We start from the raw sequence: 21244 nt of genomic DNA on the forward strand, positions 1-21244 counted from the left end.
GTATTCTTATATTTTCAGTGAATAAAGGAACAAAAATGCTTTTAATAAAGCTATGATATAATCCTAGAAATCCCTGTCTTAACTGCAAGACACATTCTAATTTCAGAGATGGTAAAATACCAAAAAAAAGGTATGTTCCAGAATTAATCAAATATGGCCGGAAATATAGGAATTCATGCAAACTAAAAAGCTAATAGAAAAACAGAATTAAAATAGAATAGAATTTTGTAACTGAATTGCATAATACTCCAGGGTATTTCTAACAAGGCACATAAGAACTTTGGCATAATATTCTTTGCTCCTCCACTGTGAGATTCAGAAACAGCTCTGCTGTCACAGAACACGTTATTAAAGGTGAATTCTGTCAAAGCGACTGTGGCTTTAGTGAAAAGCCGGTCAGCGTAGCATTTAAACTGAAACACATGTTCCAAGGGCTGACAGAGTCCTCCACAAAATAATTTTTTCCTTCTTACAAGTTCTCTGGTGATCTTCAAGAGTGAATTTCACTGTGATGTCATCTTCTGAGAAGTGTATTTTTGTTTCACTGTTCTTAGAAATACTATTACTCAGCTTTATTCTGGACAAATTTTTTTTCCCACCTTTTCTTTGTTTTTATTAATTGCATTGCATTATGTGACAAAGTGTTATGGGCACTGGGATTCCCCCTACCCCTCCCCAAACCCTCTCCCCATGGTGGATTTCTCCACCTTGCTCCGTTACCATAGTTCAAATTCAGTTGAGGTTCTCTCATTGGAAGTATTTACCAAGCATAAAGTCCAGTGTCTTATTATCCTAGTGGGTTCAATGATTTCTTGGTGAGACCATCTCTGCTCTGAAGGTAAAGCCAGCAAAGTATCATCCCAATCAATTAAAAGCCCCGACATTGCATCAATAGCCATTTACAACCTTATGGCATTAATTGACATGGTATTGATTAATAGTATGTTGATAGGAAGATGTGGTTTCTTAACTACATCCTGTGACTTCTTCATAGACATTTCAATTTTGGTTTATATTCAACCTGATTCCATACAGTTATCAGTTTAGGTACAGTATATTTTTTTAGGATGGGTGTACAGAGAAATCCCCAATACCCCAGTGAGGCGTAACTAATCTTTGAGTTCCACCTAGTGGGACTAGCATGTTTGGGTCCACGTTGGCTGTTTCCTGTCTGATTCTAAGCTTTCCATGTTGTTGTCTGTCCATTCTAGATTTTTTGTTTGTTTGTATATTTGTTTGTTTTGAGGGGTTACTGGAGCGATCCTAATGGTCACCGCGAGGGAGGGTGGGGACCCAGAGCCAGAGCCAGGCAAGGACCAGAGAGAGCTCGCCTCCCTAGTCCCAAAGGAAGTTTATTATTCTTCTGTTTCTGCAGATGGCCAGGGCTCCTGGCCATCGTTCTGATGGCGCTGGTTTCTGCGCAGCAGAGTTTGGACTTCTCCCCTGTGGAGACTCCAGATGGGGGTGGGTGACCTCAGAGTTATTGGCCTCCAAAGGCAATCCTATTCCCCGTGGTCTCCTTAGCGGTTGGGATGTGGTCCTTGGTGACCATGTTGATGGTCCTTGGTGAGGATCTGGGAGTCTTCAGGGTTGGGATGCGAGCCTCCCCCTGACCTCCCACTCCACTCTGGGGTCTCCACCCCCCACCGCTCCATACGCATGACCTCCTGATAAGAGGCTTTCAGGGTCACTCCCGAGTTCCCCCTTATGCCTGTGTAGCTTTACTATTGTCTAGTGCCGACTCGAATCTGTTGTCTATGGGTTACTGGACAAATTTTTTAAAAACACTTATATATCTAATTTATTTCGAGTCAGTGTTACAGACATGCTTACTCATTCATATATTCATGTAGAAGGAAATGAGCCATTTCCAACCTTATCCTTATCATTTTGCAAAATATTATGCGATCTGTAATTCTGATACTCTGATGAAGCACCATCTCTACTTTACAGACTTAAAGCAAACAGACTGAAGTCAAGTGACTGAAAGTCCGATCTCCGTCCCCCGTGTGGCTAGCAACACTGCTTCCACAGTCCTCTGCCTTGCACCAGGCTCTGCCAGGCTGAGGTCTGCCTCCTCCGGGAGAGCGTCTGAGGCGTAACTGGTGTTTCTTCACATGACATGCCCCAGGTTGCTGTCACATTGTCTTCTGCTGACCTCAAAGAGAACACAGATTCCAGGCCAGTGGAAGCCCTTTCCATCTTCACTCTGAGGCCAGGGCCACGAGCTCCTAAGTCGCCTGAACCTCTGCTTTTCAGTTATCCAAGAGTCACTACTTACTAACCTTTCTGTTATTCCACACCTTTTTGAAAACACATTTTCTTGTCTTACCTTAAACAGAAAATCTTCTTCTCAGCTCAGATACTGAACCCCCTAAACAGCATGGTCTCCTAAGGACATAATTAAAAGCCACGATAATGCATTTTCACATGTCTTTAGTAAACAGCAGTCAAGTATCTGTAACTAACCTGTAAGATATGCACCCATAGCTCTTCCTTTACAAAATTGTCTTTTCTCTTCACGAGAGATGGTATAGCAAACAGGGACAGCAGCAGAACCAGCAAGCCTGCACCCATTCTGTTCCAAAACAGAATTCATACTTTAGAATTCTCTTAAGGAATTCACTGGGCACACCATTTGGCAACATAAGACATTCTACTTTAACACAGAAACCTCTCTGCCATTTTGTTTAATCAAGATGAAGTAACAAATGCATACAGAACTATGGCAAGAAATAATACAACTCTTAGAATAAAGGCACTGTAGGGATGGGGCTATTTGTACATTTTCCCCACATGTTTTTTAAAGTACCTATCCTATTTCTATAATTTGATTTTTTTTAAAGCAACTGTCATTCTCAGCTTCATTTACAGAAAATACAAAAGACTGTTAGGAAAGAAAATACACTATCAATATTTATAACATACATTTTGTGGTCATGAATACCTACCCATACAAAAGGTAGCCACATCCATACCATTTCTAGCCACACATGGCTCCTTTCTATCACTGACTTTAGTGCTTTTTCAGCTGTCCTGGCTAGAAAAGGGTAGAATGGTGGTTACAAGGATATTTTCCAGATGCACCAGGTATGGTTTGGTTGTCGGAGTCCAAGGCAATACATACTGAGTAAGTGGCATAAAGTTCCACCCCACATTCCCTTGTAAGACTTGCTTTATTTGTTTGAAAGGCAGAGTTACAGAGAGAGAGAGAGAGGGAGGGGAAGGGAGAGAGGGAGGGAGAGAGAGGGAGGGAGGGCGATAGAGAGAGATCATCTATCTGCTGGCTCACTCCCAGGATGGCTCCCCAGGTTCCCCATGCAGTGCAGAAGCATAAAGTCTAGGGCCATCCTCTGCTGCTTTCCCATGCACATTAGCTGAGAACTGCACAGGAAGTAGAACTGCTGAGACTCAGACCAGCACTCCTATGGGATTGTGGCATTGCAGGTAGATTAACCCACACTGCCACAACACTGGCCCTGACACAACCTTTTTGAGCTCTATTTCTGACATCTTAAAATGTGAACAACATAGAACAACTGCAATTATGTTCAGGACAGATTCTAGAAGACAAATATACTGAGAATAAGGGAAAAGGAATTGATTTAGGAGAAACAAAACAAAAGGGCTAACCAACCCAAATGCCCAGGAAAATACTTTTTCTTTTAATTTTCTTCTTCATACATGTGTTCCGTAGCTGGGTTTGTAATCTTACAAAGTAAGATGTATGAGAGGTCAAATGGTGGGTAGAAATTTCTCCACTTACTAGGAATCCAAATAGGTAAGTTGCACATAGAGCTCATAGAAACTAACAAAAGCTAAAAATCATTGAGCAACTTAAACTACAAATGAAAGGAAACAACATAATTTTAAAGCACAAATCTAATTTATCATATATTAGCATATTTATTTGTTTGGGGACAATTTAACTAATTTCCTTTTAGCATAAGATAAATTCTGCTTAACGATGTCAAGACCTCTTATGCAGGACTGACAGAAAAACAGTGCTTATCGGTAAGCTCACTTCAGAGCCATTCTAAACAAACAAAAAAGACAATAGGTAAAAATATTTAAATTCAAAAGGTATATAGCGTTTCTACCCATGGAGACCTTTACATTCAAGTCAGGAATGCATTTCACGCTTTGAAGACTTTCAGTGTGGGATGCTCAAAGGCACAGGCGCCGAGAACACAGTGGTTGTAGACCTCCTTGTTTTGGCCGCAGGACACTTTTTCACATGAAACTAAAACTTTTACCAATTTCCCAACATATAGAAGATGGAAATCTTTCACATTTTTATTGTGTTATTTTCATGTTCAGTCATTAATACAGGGCACAATTTCATTGCTACTCCTACTAAGCATCTCTAGGGAATGTTAATGACTGTCAGAACTTAGACCAACATCATAAGTAATGTTTTGGTACTGGTGTTTCAGGTTCCAGGCTGTACATATGATTTTAAATTCATGACCAAGTTAGGTTCTAATTTCATTGTGTTGATTGAGAAAAAAAAAATCATGCTGAAAATAAAATTAAAGCTTGTCCATACACTAGAGAGATGTCTGGTGTTCGACCCACAACAGGCATCAGTGGGAACATGGCCAGAAGCAAAGAGAACAAAGTCCAGCTCAGTGACGTGACCTAAAACCAAGGACAAAGTCATCTGTAAACAACCATGGCACAGAAAGCTGTCTTCAGGGTTTAAATCATGTTGCTTTCTCCAAACAAAAACACAAACTCTGAGCCATTTTTAACAGGAACAGAGTAGCAGGTTTAGCAGGTGTAATGACAGGGGTGAGCATTATTCCATTTAATTCTCAACAACCTCAGTAGTAGGTTTAACTGTTCGCAATCTTTCACATGAGGAAACAGCTCAGAGAAATTAGGTGTGAAAATACCAGGATCCTAACGTAAATGAAGTAGCCAGGCTTTAAACTAGAGGCTGACATGTCAAAACCACTGCTTCATTCAGCTTTTGTTACATCATATACTGATGGGAACAACAAGAGTAAAACTAGTCTACGACTATGGTCAAATGGCTGTGTCCAGAAGTGGAATCAGTGAAACTAATTTGTCATTATATTAAGACAGAAATGATCAATAATCATGTTAACTGTACATTTTTAAATTTTCATAGAGAATCAAACTGGAAACAAAGTTTTTTTTTTAATAAAAACACATTATAATTCTCTACCTAACTGAAGAAAGATCATCAATTATAATTTAGAATAACCAATCATGAATATATACTTTTCTAAGTAAAAACTTAGTGGCTCAGGGAATTCTTCTAAACCCAAGGAATCCAAGAAGTGTTCCAGAAAAGCACAAATTGGTTTATCTAGACTATTTCAATAAGCACGAGACCAGCTCATTTTCATATGCAACTCTACATCATTGAAACTTCAGAAGTACTGTTTTTCACAGGAACAACTTTTTTTTTTAATATAAAGACACAGCCTATTCTTTAAAGACAAACAATTCCTCCAGTCAAACACATATCAAAACAAAGTAGTTACTGATCTGTCCCCATCAAAGGGGGCACTCATACCTTCGCTTGAGACCACAGCTGTGTGAGGAACGGCCAGCCTGCAAATGCAATCAGCCCAGCGGTAAGCATATGACGGTAAAAGAAACTGAGAACCTGGCCAAATATTCCAAAGAAATGAAACATGAGGTCTTGTAAGACTGCTTACAGACAGATGGGAGGAAAGCTGAAAGGGTGTAATCGGACAGATTACTTACTAACACTTCAATTCCCAGGATAAAGACCAACAGGTGCCCAAGCAGACGGCCCAGGGGAAGGCTCAACGATGATGCGGCTAAGTGCTGGAAAACTTGGAATCTGTTTCAAAAAGCATTTATAAAACCATCATTTATACGGTTTTGAACTGTTAAATTAGACCATATAGAGGAAAAATAAAAACTGTGAAAAGCTAAAAATCAATAGATTCTTATTTTTGTAAATTGTCCATTTATAGATTTGTCAAAAATTAAAGGAAGTTCAGATTTGTTTTAAAGATTTCAAATTTTGAAAAATTTAGGATTATTTTAGGAAAAATGGATTTCCTGAGTTTGAGCACGATAATATAGCTTTGCTTGGTTTTTGTAATCATTTATGGCAATAAAGGAGTTTTACTTGATTCTTGTTTAATCATGCATACATACAAATATAGATAAAAGAGATAAATTATATGTGTACAATGAGCTCAAAAAATATATAAACTACATTTTTTTAATTCACCTAGATAATCTTTTTTTTTAAAGATTTATTTATTTATTGGAAAGTCAGAAATACAGAGAGGAGGAGAAACAGAGAGGAAGATGTTCCATCCGATGATTCACTCCCCAAGTGAGCGCAATGGCCAATGCTATGCCAATCTGAAGCCAAGATCCAGGAACTTCTTCCGGGTATCATACACGGGTGCAGGGTCCCAAAGCTTTGGGCCATCCTCAACTGCTTTCCCAGGCCACAAGCAGGGAGCTGGATGGGAAGTGGAGCTGCCGGGATTAGAACCTGTGCCTATATGGGATCCTGGCGCGTTCAAGGCGAGGACTTTAGCTGTTAGACCACGCTGCCGGGCCCCACCTAGATAATCTTAAACTAAATCTCAACTAATTTAATGAAGTAAAGTTTTCCTAGGCTTGCTAGGGAAAAATCTTAATTGTACCTTTTAACTGAACCACATAACCTTTCCCAAACCCAATTTAAGACGTCACTAATTATAATTAAATGTGAACTCATAATCATTAAAAATGTATCACATACCTGAGAACATTTTATACTTCACTTGGAAAATTAGCAAGTGGAGTGTATTAAGCAGGTAATTATAAAAGGCCAATCATTTAGCTTATGATTTTTTTTCTGACTAAAAATAATGACTGCAGAATGTTATTAAAACTGTTAAGGTTCCACATGGGAAAGGCAAGCTAATACCAAACACAAGGAGTATTTTTATTTTTTATTCTCAACAGTGAATAAGCAAAGAATAAGAGATGATTTTCTAAGATTCTTTTCTGGAAAAAAAAAAGCCGAAATGACATCACATATAAAAAGTATGGACTAATCTCTGTATAACTATATCACTACATTAGATTTATCACAAAGCTTCACTTACACATGATGAACAAGAGAGGCAAAAACACAAAGAAAGAAGCAAATCTCTTTACAAATCATGATGATGTACTGAAATCTAAGACGACAGACCTAAGTAGAAATGTTACTCTAGTATACATAATCAGTACTAATTTAGCTACGTATATTCCAAAATTTTTCTTTCTTTTCTTTTTAGAGATTTATTTCTTTATATCAAAGTGATAGTTACAGAGAGATAAGAGCCAGGGCCAGTCCAGGCTGCAACCAGGAGCCAAGAGCCAGAAGCTATCCAGGCTTCGCCACTGGGTGCTAGTGGCCCATGTACCTGGGTCATCCTCCACTGCCATTCCAGGCCACTAGCATGAAACTGGATAGGAGACGGGACAGCTGGGACTCAAACCAGCACCCACATGGGATGCAGACATTAGAGATTTTACCTGCAACACCATGATGCTGACCTCCAGATCTTTTAAATAAAAAATACAAAGTAAGAGAATGAGATAACTGCAAAATCAGGGTAATGAAGTCAAAATGGAAGGTAAATCAAAAAGGGAGATTTATGTGAAACAGCTATATAGTTATAAATGAAGTGAGAGAATCTTGGGAGTCTAGGTATTATAAATATCTTTGATAACTTATGTCACCGAGATTGAAGGCAGTAAGATGTGTTACTTACTCTCTTAGAACAGCATACCATATCGGTACTGGCAACAAACAATACACGTAGTAAGTCCAGGGACAGGCTTGAATCAGCAGAAACAATGCTACGGAAATGCCAGCGGCCAGGAAACCATATGGCAGTAGACGGCTTGGTTTCTGAAAATTCAACAAAACATTGAAATATTGCTAACTCTGTGATTTCTAAATAGAGATTTTATTACTTTATTTCAATGATTCTACAACTAAACTATTAATCAGAGCTAAAAAATGTTGGACACCATGAAGTGCTGCAACTGGACAATTCTAAGTGGCTGGTCCCGTTTTTGTTTATAAATGACTTGTTTCCACTGGGAACTCCGAAAATATTTCCTCTTAGAAACAAGTCTGTAAGTGTAGAGTGAGATTTCTGTCTTGCTTACAAAAGCCTGTTTAATACATAATTAACTGCGGTATGTAAACTTTAGCTGCAACAATGAATATTCAAGTGAGAGGCTGCCCATGCTTCTCTCTCCATTGTGCAAATACGGCAGGTTCACTTACTCCTGACGCCTCCATGGGTCAGCAGGCCCCTGGACGCACTGGGTCACATGTAGCAAATGCAAGGGCAGGGAAATGAACTCCAGAGGCTAGCAAAAGCACACACTAGAGGAAGGTGTGAACTCAAGAGTGAGAGTTCTAGAATATGAAGTGGGAATCGCAAAGGGGGCATGGAATAGCTAAAAACTCCAGAAAGGACAAAGCGCAACCATCTCCCTTGCTTTGCTTGACGAAGCTTAAAAGAAAAAGAAAAAAAGAAAAAAGTGAAAACCAAGAACTACCTTCTGATGGAGGGATGAAAAGTTCCTCAGCCCTCCTTTTTCACACTTCTCCCCTCCTGGCGTAAAATATCACCAGAAAGGATGTAAGAAATAAGCATAAATTAGGACACAGTCATAAAGCGGAAGTGTAAAACAGAAGGCTGTAACTACGAGTTTGGAACGGGTACCAGAATTTAGGTCTTGGTTCTGACACTTGCCCACTCTGTAAATTATAAGCAAAGAAAAAACCAAAATCAACCAAAACCAAAAAAATCTGATACTTAGGTTACCCATCCAGAAAATGGGAATAATTACATAATTCTCCATCAAAGTTGGTAACACTTAAATGAGACAGCAAGAAGAGAAAGCAACCTGCATCCCTCTATCCACAGTAGCACAATCCACAACAGCAAAGACAATCCAGACAATCCAGATGCCCACTGAGAGAGGAATGGATAAAGAAACTGTGGCACACCAACTCTGTGGAGGACTGCTCGGCTACTGAAGAGAGTGGAATTCTAGCATCTGCCACAAAGGGATCCCAATGAAATGCCATTATGCTCAATGAAATATACCAGTTCCCAAAGAAAAAACATGTTATCTCTACATAACGTAACCTCTGTGCAAAACACAAAATAAAAAAGATACACCAGGACAACAACCACATACACATAGTCTGACAAGTGAATGATACAACGAGACCAGAGTGCTGCGAAACAAAGAAGCCCCACAGTATACTTTCCTCTGCAGAATAAAAGGAGCCCAATGAGACTGTTAAAAATACCCAGATAACGATACGTGTGGTGTCATGACACGTGAACTTAGCAGAATGTTGCCACTGTGACTGCGGCCGTAGGACTGTACTACAGCAAAACAGGGGAAAACGGACAGCGTGGGGAAGGGGCAGGGAGGAAAGGCAGTGATGGGGAAAGCCCTGCACACACCAAACCGTATAACGGAAAACAAAAAAATAAAGGTTAAAAGAAGAAAAATAAGCTGCTTAGGATGCCAGCTTCCCATGTCAGACTGCCTTGATTAATCACCCAGCTTTAGAAATTAATTCCACCAAACAAATAAAAAAACAAGTAATGAGAAAAAAAATTAAAAAATACAGATCCTTGATTAGAAAGCAAAAGGCATATGGACCGGCATGAACAAAGGGAAAGCCAAGATGCACAGAAGGTAAACAGCAGGTGATTAAAGGGAGCTGCGGCAAACTACACTCCAGTGAGAAGAGTCGCTGCACCGACTTGTCGAGACCCTAAGTTGGAAATGAGCTCTACACTCTGGGGAATATTTTCATGTACAAGTGGTACAACCTTTGGAGTCAGACCTAAATTTAACCCTGATGCTGCCATTCTATTTGCTTGTCAGTTTGACTAAGGCATTTAATAGATGCATGTGGCAATGGAGAATATTTGTTGTAACTTCCTTTCTTACTTTCCTACATGGCTTCCATATAGTAACAGCTCTTCAAAGTCAGTATCTCCTGCACTCCTCACTGGACATAAACAAGTCTCTGTGAACATTCTTTTCCTTTACCCTGTTGGACTACTTCCTCCACCTGCAGGGGAGTTGCACTGTAAACAGTGGGTAAAGGTGTTGCCTACAACAGCCAGTTGCTATACTTTTGACAGAGGCCCCTGGTAATAGCCTGGGAAAAGCACGAAAGATGGCCCAAGTGCGTGGACCCCTGCACGCCACCCGGGAGGTCCCGATGAAGCTCGTGGGTCAGCCCTGGTATAACAACCACCCGGGTGGTGAAGAATAAATGAAAGAGCTCATGCTCTCTCTATCTCCAGCTCTTTTAAATAAATACATAAATCTTACAGAGACAGAGAGAGAAGCCAGTTTTTTCCCTGCAGGGCCTCCCTGCACCCCAACTGTAACTAATACATTCCAATATATCCACAGCTGCAATTGTCTTACTGCTAGCTGATGTACACAGCCTTCTACAATAATGCTGTTAGCTTCTGCATGTTGTTCTTCCTACGGAAGGATTTAGCCTGTATCAGTCATCCAGATGAACAAAACCAACCAACCAAAAAAATTATCTAGATGGTACACTTCCAATGAACGGGAGTCAGATTGCTTTTCTAAACAACCAAAGGATTCAACATACTTTACGTGAGCTTCAACTGTAATGCTAAGTTTTATGCATTAATTTGACTCTAAACTTCAAACAGCTAACTATGTTTTGATTTAAAAACATTCTGAGGGCCCAGCGCGATGGCGCAGTGGTTAAGGTCCTCGCCTTGCACGCCCAGGATCCCATATGGGCGCTGGTTCTAATCCTGGCAGCCCTGCTTCCCATCCAGCTCCCTGCTTGTGGCTTGGGAAAGCAGTGGAGGACGGCCCAAAGCTTTGGGACCCTGCACCCGCGTGGGAGACCCAGAAGAGGCTCCTGGCTTCGAATCGGCATAGCATCGGCCGTTGCGCTCACTTGGGGAGTGAATCATCGAACGGAAGATCTTCCTCTCTGCCTCTCCTCTTTGTATATCCGCCTTTCCAATAAAAATAAAATAAATCTTTAAAAAAAAAACATTCTGAGATGTGATTCAAGTCCATAATTGGTTGGCCTATGTTCTAGAGAGAATCCTAGAAAATTCTGAGTGGATGAGTCTGTCAGGTGAATGGCCTTACGGGCAGAACTGACGCTTCTCTGAAGAACTTCTCACCCGTGGAGTACAGCGCCAGCGCCAGCTCCAGCCTGTGAGATCCGGTCTGCCTTAAGTGAGGGGCTGGCCCACCATGGACTTAAGATCCCTTAAGCCCATTCCTCTTTAAATTTCTTAATTAATAGTTCCTACTGGTTTGGTTGCTAGGTTTAACTCTTACTAATACCCCCCATTTCACTAAACAAAGTATAAATGCTACCATCTAACATTGAAGCCTTAGAGCGTCTTGGCCTTAATCTGAATTGTCCATATTGTTCTTATCAGAACTTTGAACAAATTCTCTAAAATCCACTCATATTTATGAATTTTGCCATTTAAAATATACATATTTTGGAGGAACGCATGCAACCTGAGATTTCTAAATTCCTCCATCCATGAGATTCATAATCGCCAAGTTGAAAGGGATGCTGTATTTACCTGAATAACACACACAGCACAGTCCTAGGACAGTGAGACCCAATGAAAATCACTCATGACGCCACTGTAATGCTACACGACTCTCTAATTCTGCTTATAGCATTCAACTTGCCTTAATCTCAACCTTTCTCAAAGGTCCACTAGGACTTCCTGTTTCCTATTATCCGTGTAGTTAAAAGAAGTGCTCCTTACTTAAACATGACTATCTTTAGCACTTCTCACACATTGTCTATTCTAGTGTAGACAGTACAGTGGCCTGTCTGCTGGCAAGGTGCTCTGTACACATACATGCCTCGGAGGTAGACTCTGAATGCTCTTTCTCTTTGTGTAATCCCCACATCATCTAACATTTTACTGTATATCTTATCAAATAGTGGGTTCATTATCAGATTAATCAATAATGCACTATCCACAGTGAAATTTTTTGGCTTATCAACCTAAACATATCATGTCCTTTGTCATCAACCTGAACATCAAGATGAAGACAATCCATGAAAGGAGACTGGAGTCAAATTTGGATTCAAATCCCAGTCCCTTATATCCTAACTGGATGCCCTCGATCAAGTAACTTAGCCCTTTGGCTTCAGTTTGCTCCTTTATAATAAGATTCCAATGCTTATTTCCAGTATTGCTATGGCTCTAAGGTAGCAGAAAAATTTCAAATACCATTTAGAAATCTAAGAACTTAATATATCCATTAACAAAAATCATTTCTGTGTCTTCCTACCATGTAGGAACTTATTCCTATTTTAACCAACTATACATAAATTGCTGAATTAAAATTGACTGGGAGATATTATTTAAGATGTATTAAAGTATTTAAAAATTAGAGTAAGTGTTAAGGTTCTCCTTCCCACTATAGAAAGATAAAATAGGAAAAGTTAAGACTGGAAAAGTTTGAAGATTATTACCATTTAAAATACACCATGAGGATTTACTCCTTTGTGGAGGCATATGGATATTGTAATTAGAGACAATAACGCTAAGAAAATGGAAGTGGCATACTCTCCAAGGAAAATAATAGCTAGAAGAATATTTTAAAACAACAAAGAGCATTTGTCAACTTTATTTTTAAAAGAAATTGTTCCTTTACTAGGGGCTTGTCTTTCCCTTCTTCCATTTTTATTTATCTATCCATATATCTATCTATTTATAGATATAGATGGATATAAATAGATAGATATATCAGTTTTATCTATGTATCTGTTGTTTATTTAAGAGGTACAGAGGTCTCCCACCCACTGGTTCACTCCACACCTGCCCACAACAGCTGGACTGAGCCTGAGCTCCAGTCGGGAACTGGGAACTCGACCCGGCTCTCCCGTGTGGGCAGCAGGGCCCAGAGTACCCGTGACAAGTTACCTGCTGCCTCTCAGGGTTGGCACTGAGAGCTGGAATGGAAAGCTACTAGAACTCAAGCACTCCAGTACAGGACGAGGATTTTCCAACTGCTGTCTGAACCACTAGGCCAAACGGCCAAACACTCCAAGTTCTAATGTCATGAAGACAAACATGCTGTGGCATTTCCTCAGCAACGTAAATTATCTTTAAAGAGGCTTTTAGAATTTTTTACACTGCAAGTACAGTAAACCAGGGATGCATTCCCTAAATAACGGTAGACAAAAGATGGTGGAAAACTGTAATCTGAAAAATCACAAAAAGCTAACAGAGGGCAGGAATAATTCCAGGTTGTACATACATTAATTAAAAAGAAATACTTTTGTGATTTAATCACTTTCTATTGCCTAAGCTTTGAATAGCACACATAGTTAAAAATACTGTTTTAAAGTCATTTTCTGATCACCTAACTAGATATATGTTAATTAGTCACGAAAGCAAATAAAAAACTGACATCATTAACACCAAAGCAGAATTTAAATCTTCAACTATCTTAATAACCATTTGAGGTACTGAGCCTTTATATTAACTTACGACTTACACCTTGGACGAAGAGATTATAATTACACTTGATTACATTTCTTTCCTTGATCCCAGTGAACATCACACTAACATCAGGGCCTTCAGCGTATTTTCTGAACTTACCTTAACTTTTAAACCTCGTGTAAGGTTGGATTGAGACTTGATGATCAACAAAGAGACATACAATATCCACCCAATGAAACCAGCGACAACACTGATGCCCAAAAACAATCTATCATAGGTGTGATAATAAGACAATCCTTCCAAAGCAAGCTGAATCAGCTCCTTGCAAAGGGACACCTGTGGGGACAAAAAAATACATTCAATCAACATGGAAAGAATAGGGAAATCCAAATTGCAAAGAAAATCGAAGTTCCTAATAGTCAAATTGGTATATTTAAAATTAAACTGATTAACTGTAGATGAAGGATTAAAAAAGGTTTTAACTTAGAAGCTTCTTATAAAGTATGAGAAAAGTTTCAGAACAAAATTAAAACTGTAGTTTTATAAGAAATGGCATTTTAGGGCCTGGTATAATGGCTCATTGGCTAAATCCTCATCTTGCATGAGCCACCAGCAGGGAGCTGAATGGGAAGTGAAGCAGGTGGGTCAAGAACCAGCATCCCACATGGGATCCCGACACATGTAAGACGAGGATTCAGCCATTGAGCTATCATGCCGGGCCCAAAACCAAACAGATCCTAAAAACAAAACAACAACAACAACAAAAGGAAACTGCATTTTAAATGTAAATCATCTATGCTATATGAAGGGTTTTAAAATAATTTATTTTGCAAAAATCGTTTTCGGATGACACAGGGAAGAAATGAAGGCACTCTGGTAGACATGCCAAATAATGCCAACAGCCCTATTTACATATCCTTGCTTCAAACTAGATTACTCATACTAGTTAAAATAGGTAAGATTTCAGAGAACATCTTACCATTTTAAAGTTGCAAAAAAATAAGCATTAGAAATGCATGAATTGCTTGATTACTTAGGCAATTTTTTTTCCTTTTTCTTTTCTTTCTTTTTGACAATCTTCTCCTAGTTAATTGGGGCACAAAAGGTCAAAGGCTACAGGAAAGTGGATAAGACTACTATTTCCACATTTTTTTTCCTCTCTCTGGGGCAAAGGGGGAGATAAAGGGAGAAGCCCCACCCAGCCTCCCACCCATCCCAGGGTATCCAACATGGGGCAGCTCTCAGGGTCTTGCTCAAGTGGTTTTGATAGTTCAACAGTTGTGAATTGGTGCCAATCTTGTCATCCCAAGCACAATGAAGTCACTGCAGAATCCACTGATTGTCATATTCCATCTTAGAGTCTCCGTTTGCCCAGTTTTCGTTGTCAACATATGGCTGGGGTAGTTGATTTGTTCTGTCCTCTGTTGTGGTGCCAGGCATCCTCTGCAGGTTCCGACAGACTGCCATATCCTCCATGTGCAGCTGGTCATGCTCTCCACTGCTCCATCTGTGCCTCTTAGGAAGCTCGGCTCGGGCACTTGCACACAATGGCAGACCATGGAACCTGCACTTCTCTTCATGGTTAGGGTTCTGAGTCCGGCAGTTTGATTAGGGAGATCCCCAAAGAAACTTTGTCTGAGGTGATCCCAGACCAGATTCTTGTGTGTACTTCAAGTACAGGGCCCAGGACAGCTGGGCCATCGCCCCAATCAGCTGGTGGTTGCAATTGCTAGGTCGGTTCTGTTTCCAGCCCTGTCTTCCATTGGAACCAATGGGTGTTGTAGTCCAGCCTGATTCTGCCCAGCACATTCTTGGTTCTCACATAAGCCAGTGGGAGCTATAACCTAGTCAGACTGACCCACAATGACCTCCACCAGGCCCACACCCTGTCCGGCTTCCTGTGCTTGCCAGTATGTGCAGCAGACTAGTACAGTCTGTCCCACATCCCATTCAGCTCTCATACATCTCAATGGGCATTGAAGCCTAGTTCAACCCAACTAGCCCTGCTATCCAGCCCACACACATGCTGGCGGGTGCCCTTTCTGTCTAGCCACTCCTGCCCCTGGCCTGGTTTTCATACTCTCCAGTGGGAGTGGTAACCCAAGAGGGAGGAGCCCACTATTTCCCTTCTAGGCCACTCCCACTCCCGGATTATGCACTCTCCAGGTGGTTCTGAAATTTAACTTGACAAATTTAACCTCCAGTGCCAGCAAAAAAAAAAAAGGAAGAAGCATTAGAAATGCATAAATTGCTAATTACTTCGGCAATTTTACAAAATAAAATAGAACTCTTTCCCACTTTAAAATTCCATGACCATTTAACAATGAAAAAGTAACAAAAAAATACAGTGGGGTAGGAGTCGGGAGGAATCAAAGTTTCCCTGAGAATCACTAATGATATGTGGGTAATTCCAAATGACAAACGTGAAGTGTTATGAAATGCTACACATAAGCAGGATGACAGCACCTGGAATGTATTTTCTCACTTCCAAAAACAGTAACAGTGCAATGACCACCTGGAAAAATTTGGTCATATTTTCTGAAATAAAAAACGTGTTCATGGTTGCCACAGCTCCTCAGGAAACTCCTTGGCTGAGGGATCTAGAATGTTCCCTGGCCTGCACTCTGCACTCTCCAAGGTCCCCCTTCCCGGAAGTGATAAAGTTATTTATGTCTACAAGGTTTGTACTTACAGCTTCATCAAACTTTCCTTCTTTTATAAAAGACCTTGCTTTTCTTAAAATGTCAAGCTGTTTAGAATCAGTGAGCAATCTACAAAAAAAAAAGATGGTTTAAAGTGACTTCTTCATTTCAATTATATTCTTCTTGCTTTTCTTTTTTCTAGTTCAAAAAAAAACATGAAAATTGAGAGAACAAAGCAAAAATGAAAGAAATCAACCAAGCAAAATTGTATTGTTGCTAACTGTAAAATTTTTAAGATTGATTTACTTGTTTTCATTTGAAACGCAGATTTACATCAGAAGGAGAGAGGAGAGGGAGACTTCCATCTGCTGTTTCACTCCCACGTGACTGCAATGCCCAGAGCTGAGCTGATCCCAAGCCAGGAGCCAGGAGCCCTCTCAGGTCTCCCTCATGGGTACAGAGGTCCAAGGACTTGAACTCTGCTGCCCTCCTAAGCCATAAACAGGGAGCTGGACTGGAAGCAGAACAGCTGGGACTAGAGCCAGCGCCCGTATGAATGCCGGCACTGCAAGGTGGAGGATTAGCTGTTCAGCTAACATCCCAGCCCCTAACATTTTGCAAGATGTAGTTTATAGTTTAAACCACCTGGATGGAAGTCACATAATTCATTATTATGAAGAGGCATATAAGGTGATAGCAAAGAAATGTTGACTAGCTCAAAGCAATCAATAGAATGCTTGGTGCATGGCATAAACTCCATCACAGCCTTCCCAGACTCAGGGTAAATGTGGCACATAGGACAGATCCACTGATGCACCTGCCCGATGCAGACAGGGTCTAGGAACTGTCATGAAAGAGTTCCAGGCAAAGCCCAACCAACAGTGGCAGTCAGTGGATTACTTCACCCTATTTACCACTCACATACTGTAACATACACGGGGAAAATTCCCAAGCAACACAGCGTAACCCGACATTATCTATGTCTAGAGCCATTCAGTTACGGAGCACAGGAACCGAGGAGATATAACCAGACACTCAATTATCTAGTTCAGTTTAAATGTAAATCCAAACATTCGCTGTTGAACTAAAATGTACTTTCCTACAGCAAATATATTTTTCAATGTACAAAAAGTTGTTTAAATAAACATTAGATTGTATCATAATTGTATGTCAGAAGCTACTAAGTTAAGTGCTGCCAATTCCATATGGTCCCATATAGCATCATCATCTTCTTTCTGCTTGGTTCCGATGGTCTCTGAAGAGATGCCACTAAGTCTTACACAGAGTACATTTTATAAGTGATGATACATAAATTGGGGGTGGTAGTTGTGCACGGTATATGCCTGGACTTCAAAAATACACCCGAACTAATCTTTCAGTTTCATTTAACATAGAATTCTGAAATGTCCTTGAGAAAGACAAGGTATCTTTCTTTCACACTTTGGGACATAGAGAATAAAGTCACACTGAGAGATGATTTAAAGCCCTATACTAAGACCTCAAGGGATACTGCTAAAGAAAAAGGGTTAAAACGACCACTAGGGGCGTCCTCGCAGCTTGGGCAGCTTTTCACCCGCAGGCCTGGCCCTTGGAATTCACCCAACAGCCGCCCTCAACCCCAGTCAGGCAATGCACTCACGTATTTTACCACATTTTCCCCACTGACGGGGAGGCCTGTTGGGGTGGCAGCACCTGGCACATGCAGTGATGGAGACTGCTTATTCCGTGGGACAGAGCAGCCTGTCATTGAAGGTCATTACCTTCTGGCTGGAATCCGATTTACTGGTCAGAAAATTTGCAATCTAAAACTCTTAGATGATGCATATAAACTTCTACTTAACTCCCTTCATGTTGCATGTCATTTTTTTATTTCAACTAGTATTTCCTCTGTAGTACTCCTAGAATCCAATCACGAATTTTTATCACTTTGCACTTCACAACTGTGTCTGCTTAGCCCTTCTTACTTCTGGGCTGATGCACAAAACACTGACAAGGAGATTTGGAGAAGATTCAGAGCAGAAGCAAGATCAACTAAAAGGTGGAAAATTAACTTTCCTTAAGGGAAGGCTACAGAAGCTACATAATTTAATGTGAGAAAGAGAAGGCTTCAGGAATGAGACCGTGTTCTCGGATGCTGATGAAGGGGACCTTAACCAGCTGTTCTTATTTTGAGAAGTAAATTGACTTGCTTGCTATGAAGATGCTTTGAAAGAGTTATCTTATTTTTATTTGAAATACAGATGTATAAAGAGGAGAGACAGAGAGAGAGAGGTCTTCCACCCGCTGGTTCATCCCCAAACGGCTGCAAGGGCCGAGGTTAAGCTGATCCAAAGCCAGAAGCTTCCTCTAGGTCTCCCACGTGAGTGCAGGGACCCAAGGCCTTCAGTAATCCTCTGCTTAATCCTCCCAGGCCATAAGAAGGAAACTGGATCAGAAGTGGAGCAGCCTGGGCACAAACTTGCACCCACATGAGATGCCAGATAATTAACCTATTACACCACCGTGCCTGCCAACTACAAAGACTTCTGTTTGAAAAAAAATTTCCTTTGAAAGAAAGCAGGTTAAGTATTACTATCTAAGAGTTTAAACACTGGTACAGACTATTTCCAGTTTTCTCTAGGCTTATAACAATTTTTCCTGTGAAAATCCAAGGTTTTGGTACAAACAAGGATAGTAATGGTAAGCTATCTATACTTCAAAGGTTTTGTAACAGTTGCAGCATCAATGGGCTCTTGTGCCCTTACAAAGAATACCCAGGGAGGAGGGCAGGCGTGTGCCACAGGAGTTAGGACATCACGTTGGAGTGGCCCTTTTCAACTCAGCTCCTGCCAACACACATCGCGAGAGCAGCAGATGAAGGCTCAAGCAGCAGGGTCCTCGCCACCAATGCAGGACAGCCACCTGAGCCACCTGAGTGCCCGGCTTCTGGCTCGGTCCGGCCCGGAACAGCCCATGCCTGCCTGGTATGGGCACTTGGGGGAGTAGTAACCCAGCAGAAGGACAACCTCACTCTATCTCTCTCTGTTTACCTTCCAAATACAAGAAATTTCAAAATTTTTAAAAGAATCATGGACACAAACATAATGGGTCATGAACACAAAAAAGTATAAACAGCAGAAAAAAAAACCTTTAAAATCTCAGTAATTGTGAAAATGTTGTAATGTTTGATCAAATGTGTATTCCCTCCCCCCAAAAAGTCCACAGAACAACTAAAAATATGGGGGATTAAAAAAAAAAAACACTGTCAGAAGCAAGGACAGTGTTTGTAGTTGATGAGCAAAACCAAATTGTGTTTGAAAGACAAGGCGTGTCAAAAACCCAACGACAAAATAGCTTGTAAGAGGACTCCCCAACAGCACCGCCATCATTCCCCAAGCCTGCAGGCCCGGCGCACGTCGGGTCGCCAGCCGGGACGGAAGGCGGTGTGCGTGCGAAAGCCGGGGAAGCCACACACCTGCTACCTCGTGCTCTGAAAGAAGTCAGTTTATCCAGGGCTACTTTCCCCTTAAGCAGCATTACAAAGAAGAATCAATTACTACAGAATTCACTTTAAAAAGCAACATGCTTGAAATACATGTGTACTTCATAATTTGTGAAGTAAAAGAAAAATCACCTTTACTGACTTTTTTTTTTACTGAAAAAAAAATCAACTTTTAGAAGAATCCATGATCAACACCCCATGGCTAAGAAAAAAATAAATGGGGCCCGGCGCGGTGGCGCAAGTGGTTAAAGTCCTCACCTTGCACGCCCAGGATCCCATATGGGCGCCGGTTCTAATCCCGGCAGCCCCGCTTCCCTTCCAGTTCCCTGCCTGTGGCCCGGGAAAGCAGTCGAGGACGGCCCAAAGCTTTGGGAACCTGCACCCGCGTGGGAGACCCGGAAGAGGCTCCTGGCTTCGGATCGGCATAGTATCGACCCGTTGCGCTCACTTGGGGAGTGAATCATCGGATGGAAGATCTTCCTCTCTGTCTCTCCTCTCTGTATATCCGCCTTTCCAATAAAAAAATAATAAAAATAAATCTTTTAAAAAAAAAAGAAGAAAAAATAAATAAACACCGCCGTAAATGTATACATTCTTTGTTACATTTGTGCCATACAGCTCCACCTCAGAGCCACTCTGCACCACGCAAGAAAAAAAATCACGGTTTAGGACTAACAAGAATTTTCTCAATTATTCAGCAAGGACTAGTGGGTACAAGATAAGGGCCTAAATCGCTACCCTTTCAAGTATATCTTTTTTCCTTTGATTTTTGTCCTAAAAAATATTCACTTGCATCCAAACGTGGCCCACAATCTTAGTGATACTTGTCCATTCGTTTTTTAAAAATGTGTTAGGAGGAAAAGATATTTCAAGAGGATACATACAAAAAAGAATAAAAATTATAACTAGAATGCCTTCTTTAGCATAATAAATAATTTAGAATCATATCTTCTGTCATAAGTCAGTGTGCAGATATTTTCCTGCATATGAAGGCGATTTAGAAAGATTATATTTTCAAAGTTGACCAGTGTAGAAGCAGAAAATGACTTTTTTGGTAGTTAGTGGCAGAAAGGTTCACATTAAAACTAGTGTCTATAACTGGACTAAGTAAGAAACTACACCAGACTAAAGGAAATAAAAGAAATCGGTCTTTTGCCATTGTAGAAGAAAGTACTTTAAAGTTTAGTGAAAATGTATGTTTCCTAAATTTATAAGATAATTCTTCAAAAGAAAAAAGAGGCAACAAAGCTTCTGTTTCTATAAAAGGCATATATGAGCCCCACGCCTTAGCCTAGTGGCTAAAGTCCTTGCCTTGAATGCGCATGCCATATGGGTGCCAGTTCTAATCCTGGCAGCTCCACTTCCCTTCCAGCTCCCTGCTTGTGGCCTGGGAAAGCATTCAAGGACGGACCAAGACTTTGGGATCCTGCACCAGTGTGGGATACCCAGAAGAGGTTCCTGGTTCCTGGCTTTGGATCAGCGCAGCACCGGCCATTGCGGTCACTTGGGGAGTGAATCATCGGACAGAAGATGTTCCTCTCTGTCTCTCTTCCTCTCTGTATATCTGACTTTGTAATAGAAAATAAATAAAT

At 40.7% G+C, this 21244-nt stretch overlaps 1 protein-coding gene across 1 annotated transcript in view; it reads right to left on the minus strand.

Annotated features, from left to right (window-relative positions):
• Nucleotides 1-21244, minus strand: part of PIGN (phosphatidylinositol glycan anchor biosynthesis class N) — a 93861-nt gene that overhangs the window by 39619 nt on the left and 32998 nt on the right. Inside the window, exons 13-19 of the mRNA XM_040985074.1 lie at nucleotides 16222-16300; nucleotides 13689-13865; nucleotides 7770-7909; nucleotides 5743-5842; nucleotides 5549-5641; nucleotides 4550-4641; nucleotides 2470-2578 (exon numbers count right to left, since the gene is read on the minus strand). Of these exons, the coding sequence (XP_040841008.1) occupies nucleotides 2470-2578; nucleotides 4550-4641; nucleotides 5549-5641; nucleotides 5743-5842; nucleotides 7770-7909; nucleotides 13689-13865; nucleotides 16222-16300 (790 nt within the window). The remainder of the gene's footprint in view (nucleotides 1-2469; nucleotides 2579-4549; nucleotides 4642-5548; nucleotides 5642-5742; nucleotides 5843-7769; nucleotides 7910-13688; nucleotides 13866-16221; nucleotides 16301-21244) is intronic.

Source organism: Ochotona curzoniae, unplaced genomic scaffold (genome assembly GCF_017591425.1).
Source record: "Ochotona curzoniae isolate NIBS_2020 unplaced genomic scaffold, NIBS_Ocur_1.0 contig_43, whole genome shotgun sequence".
NCBI classification, from domain to species: domain Eukaryota; kingdom Metazoa; phylum Chordata; class Mammalia; order Lagomorpha; family Ochotonidae; genus Ochotona; species Ochotona curzoniae.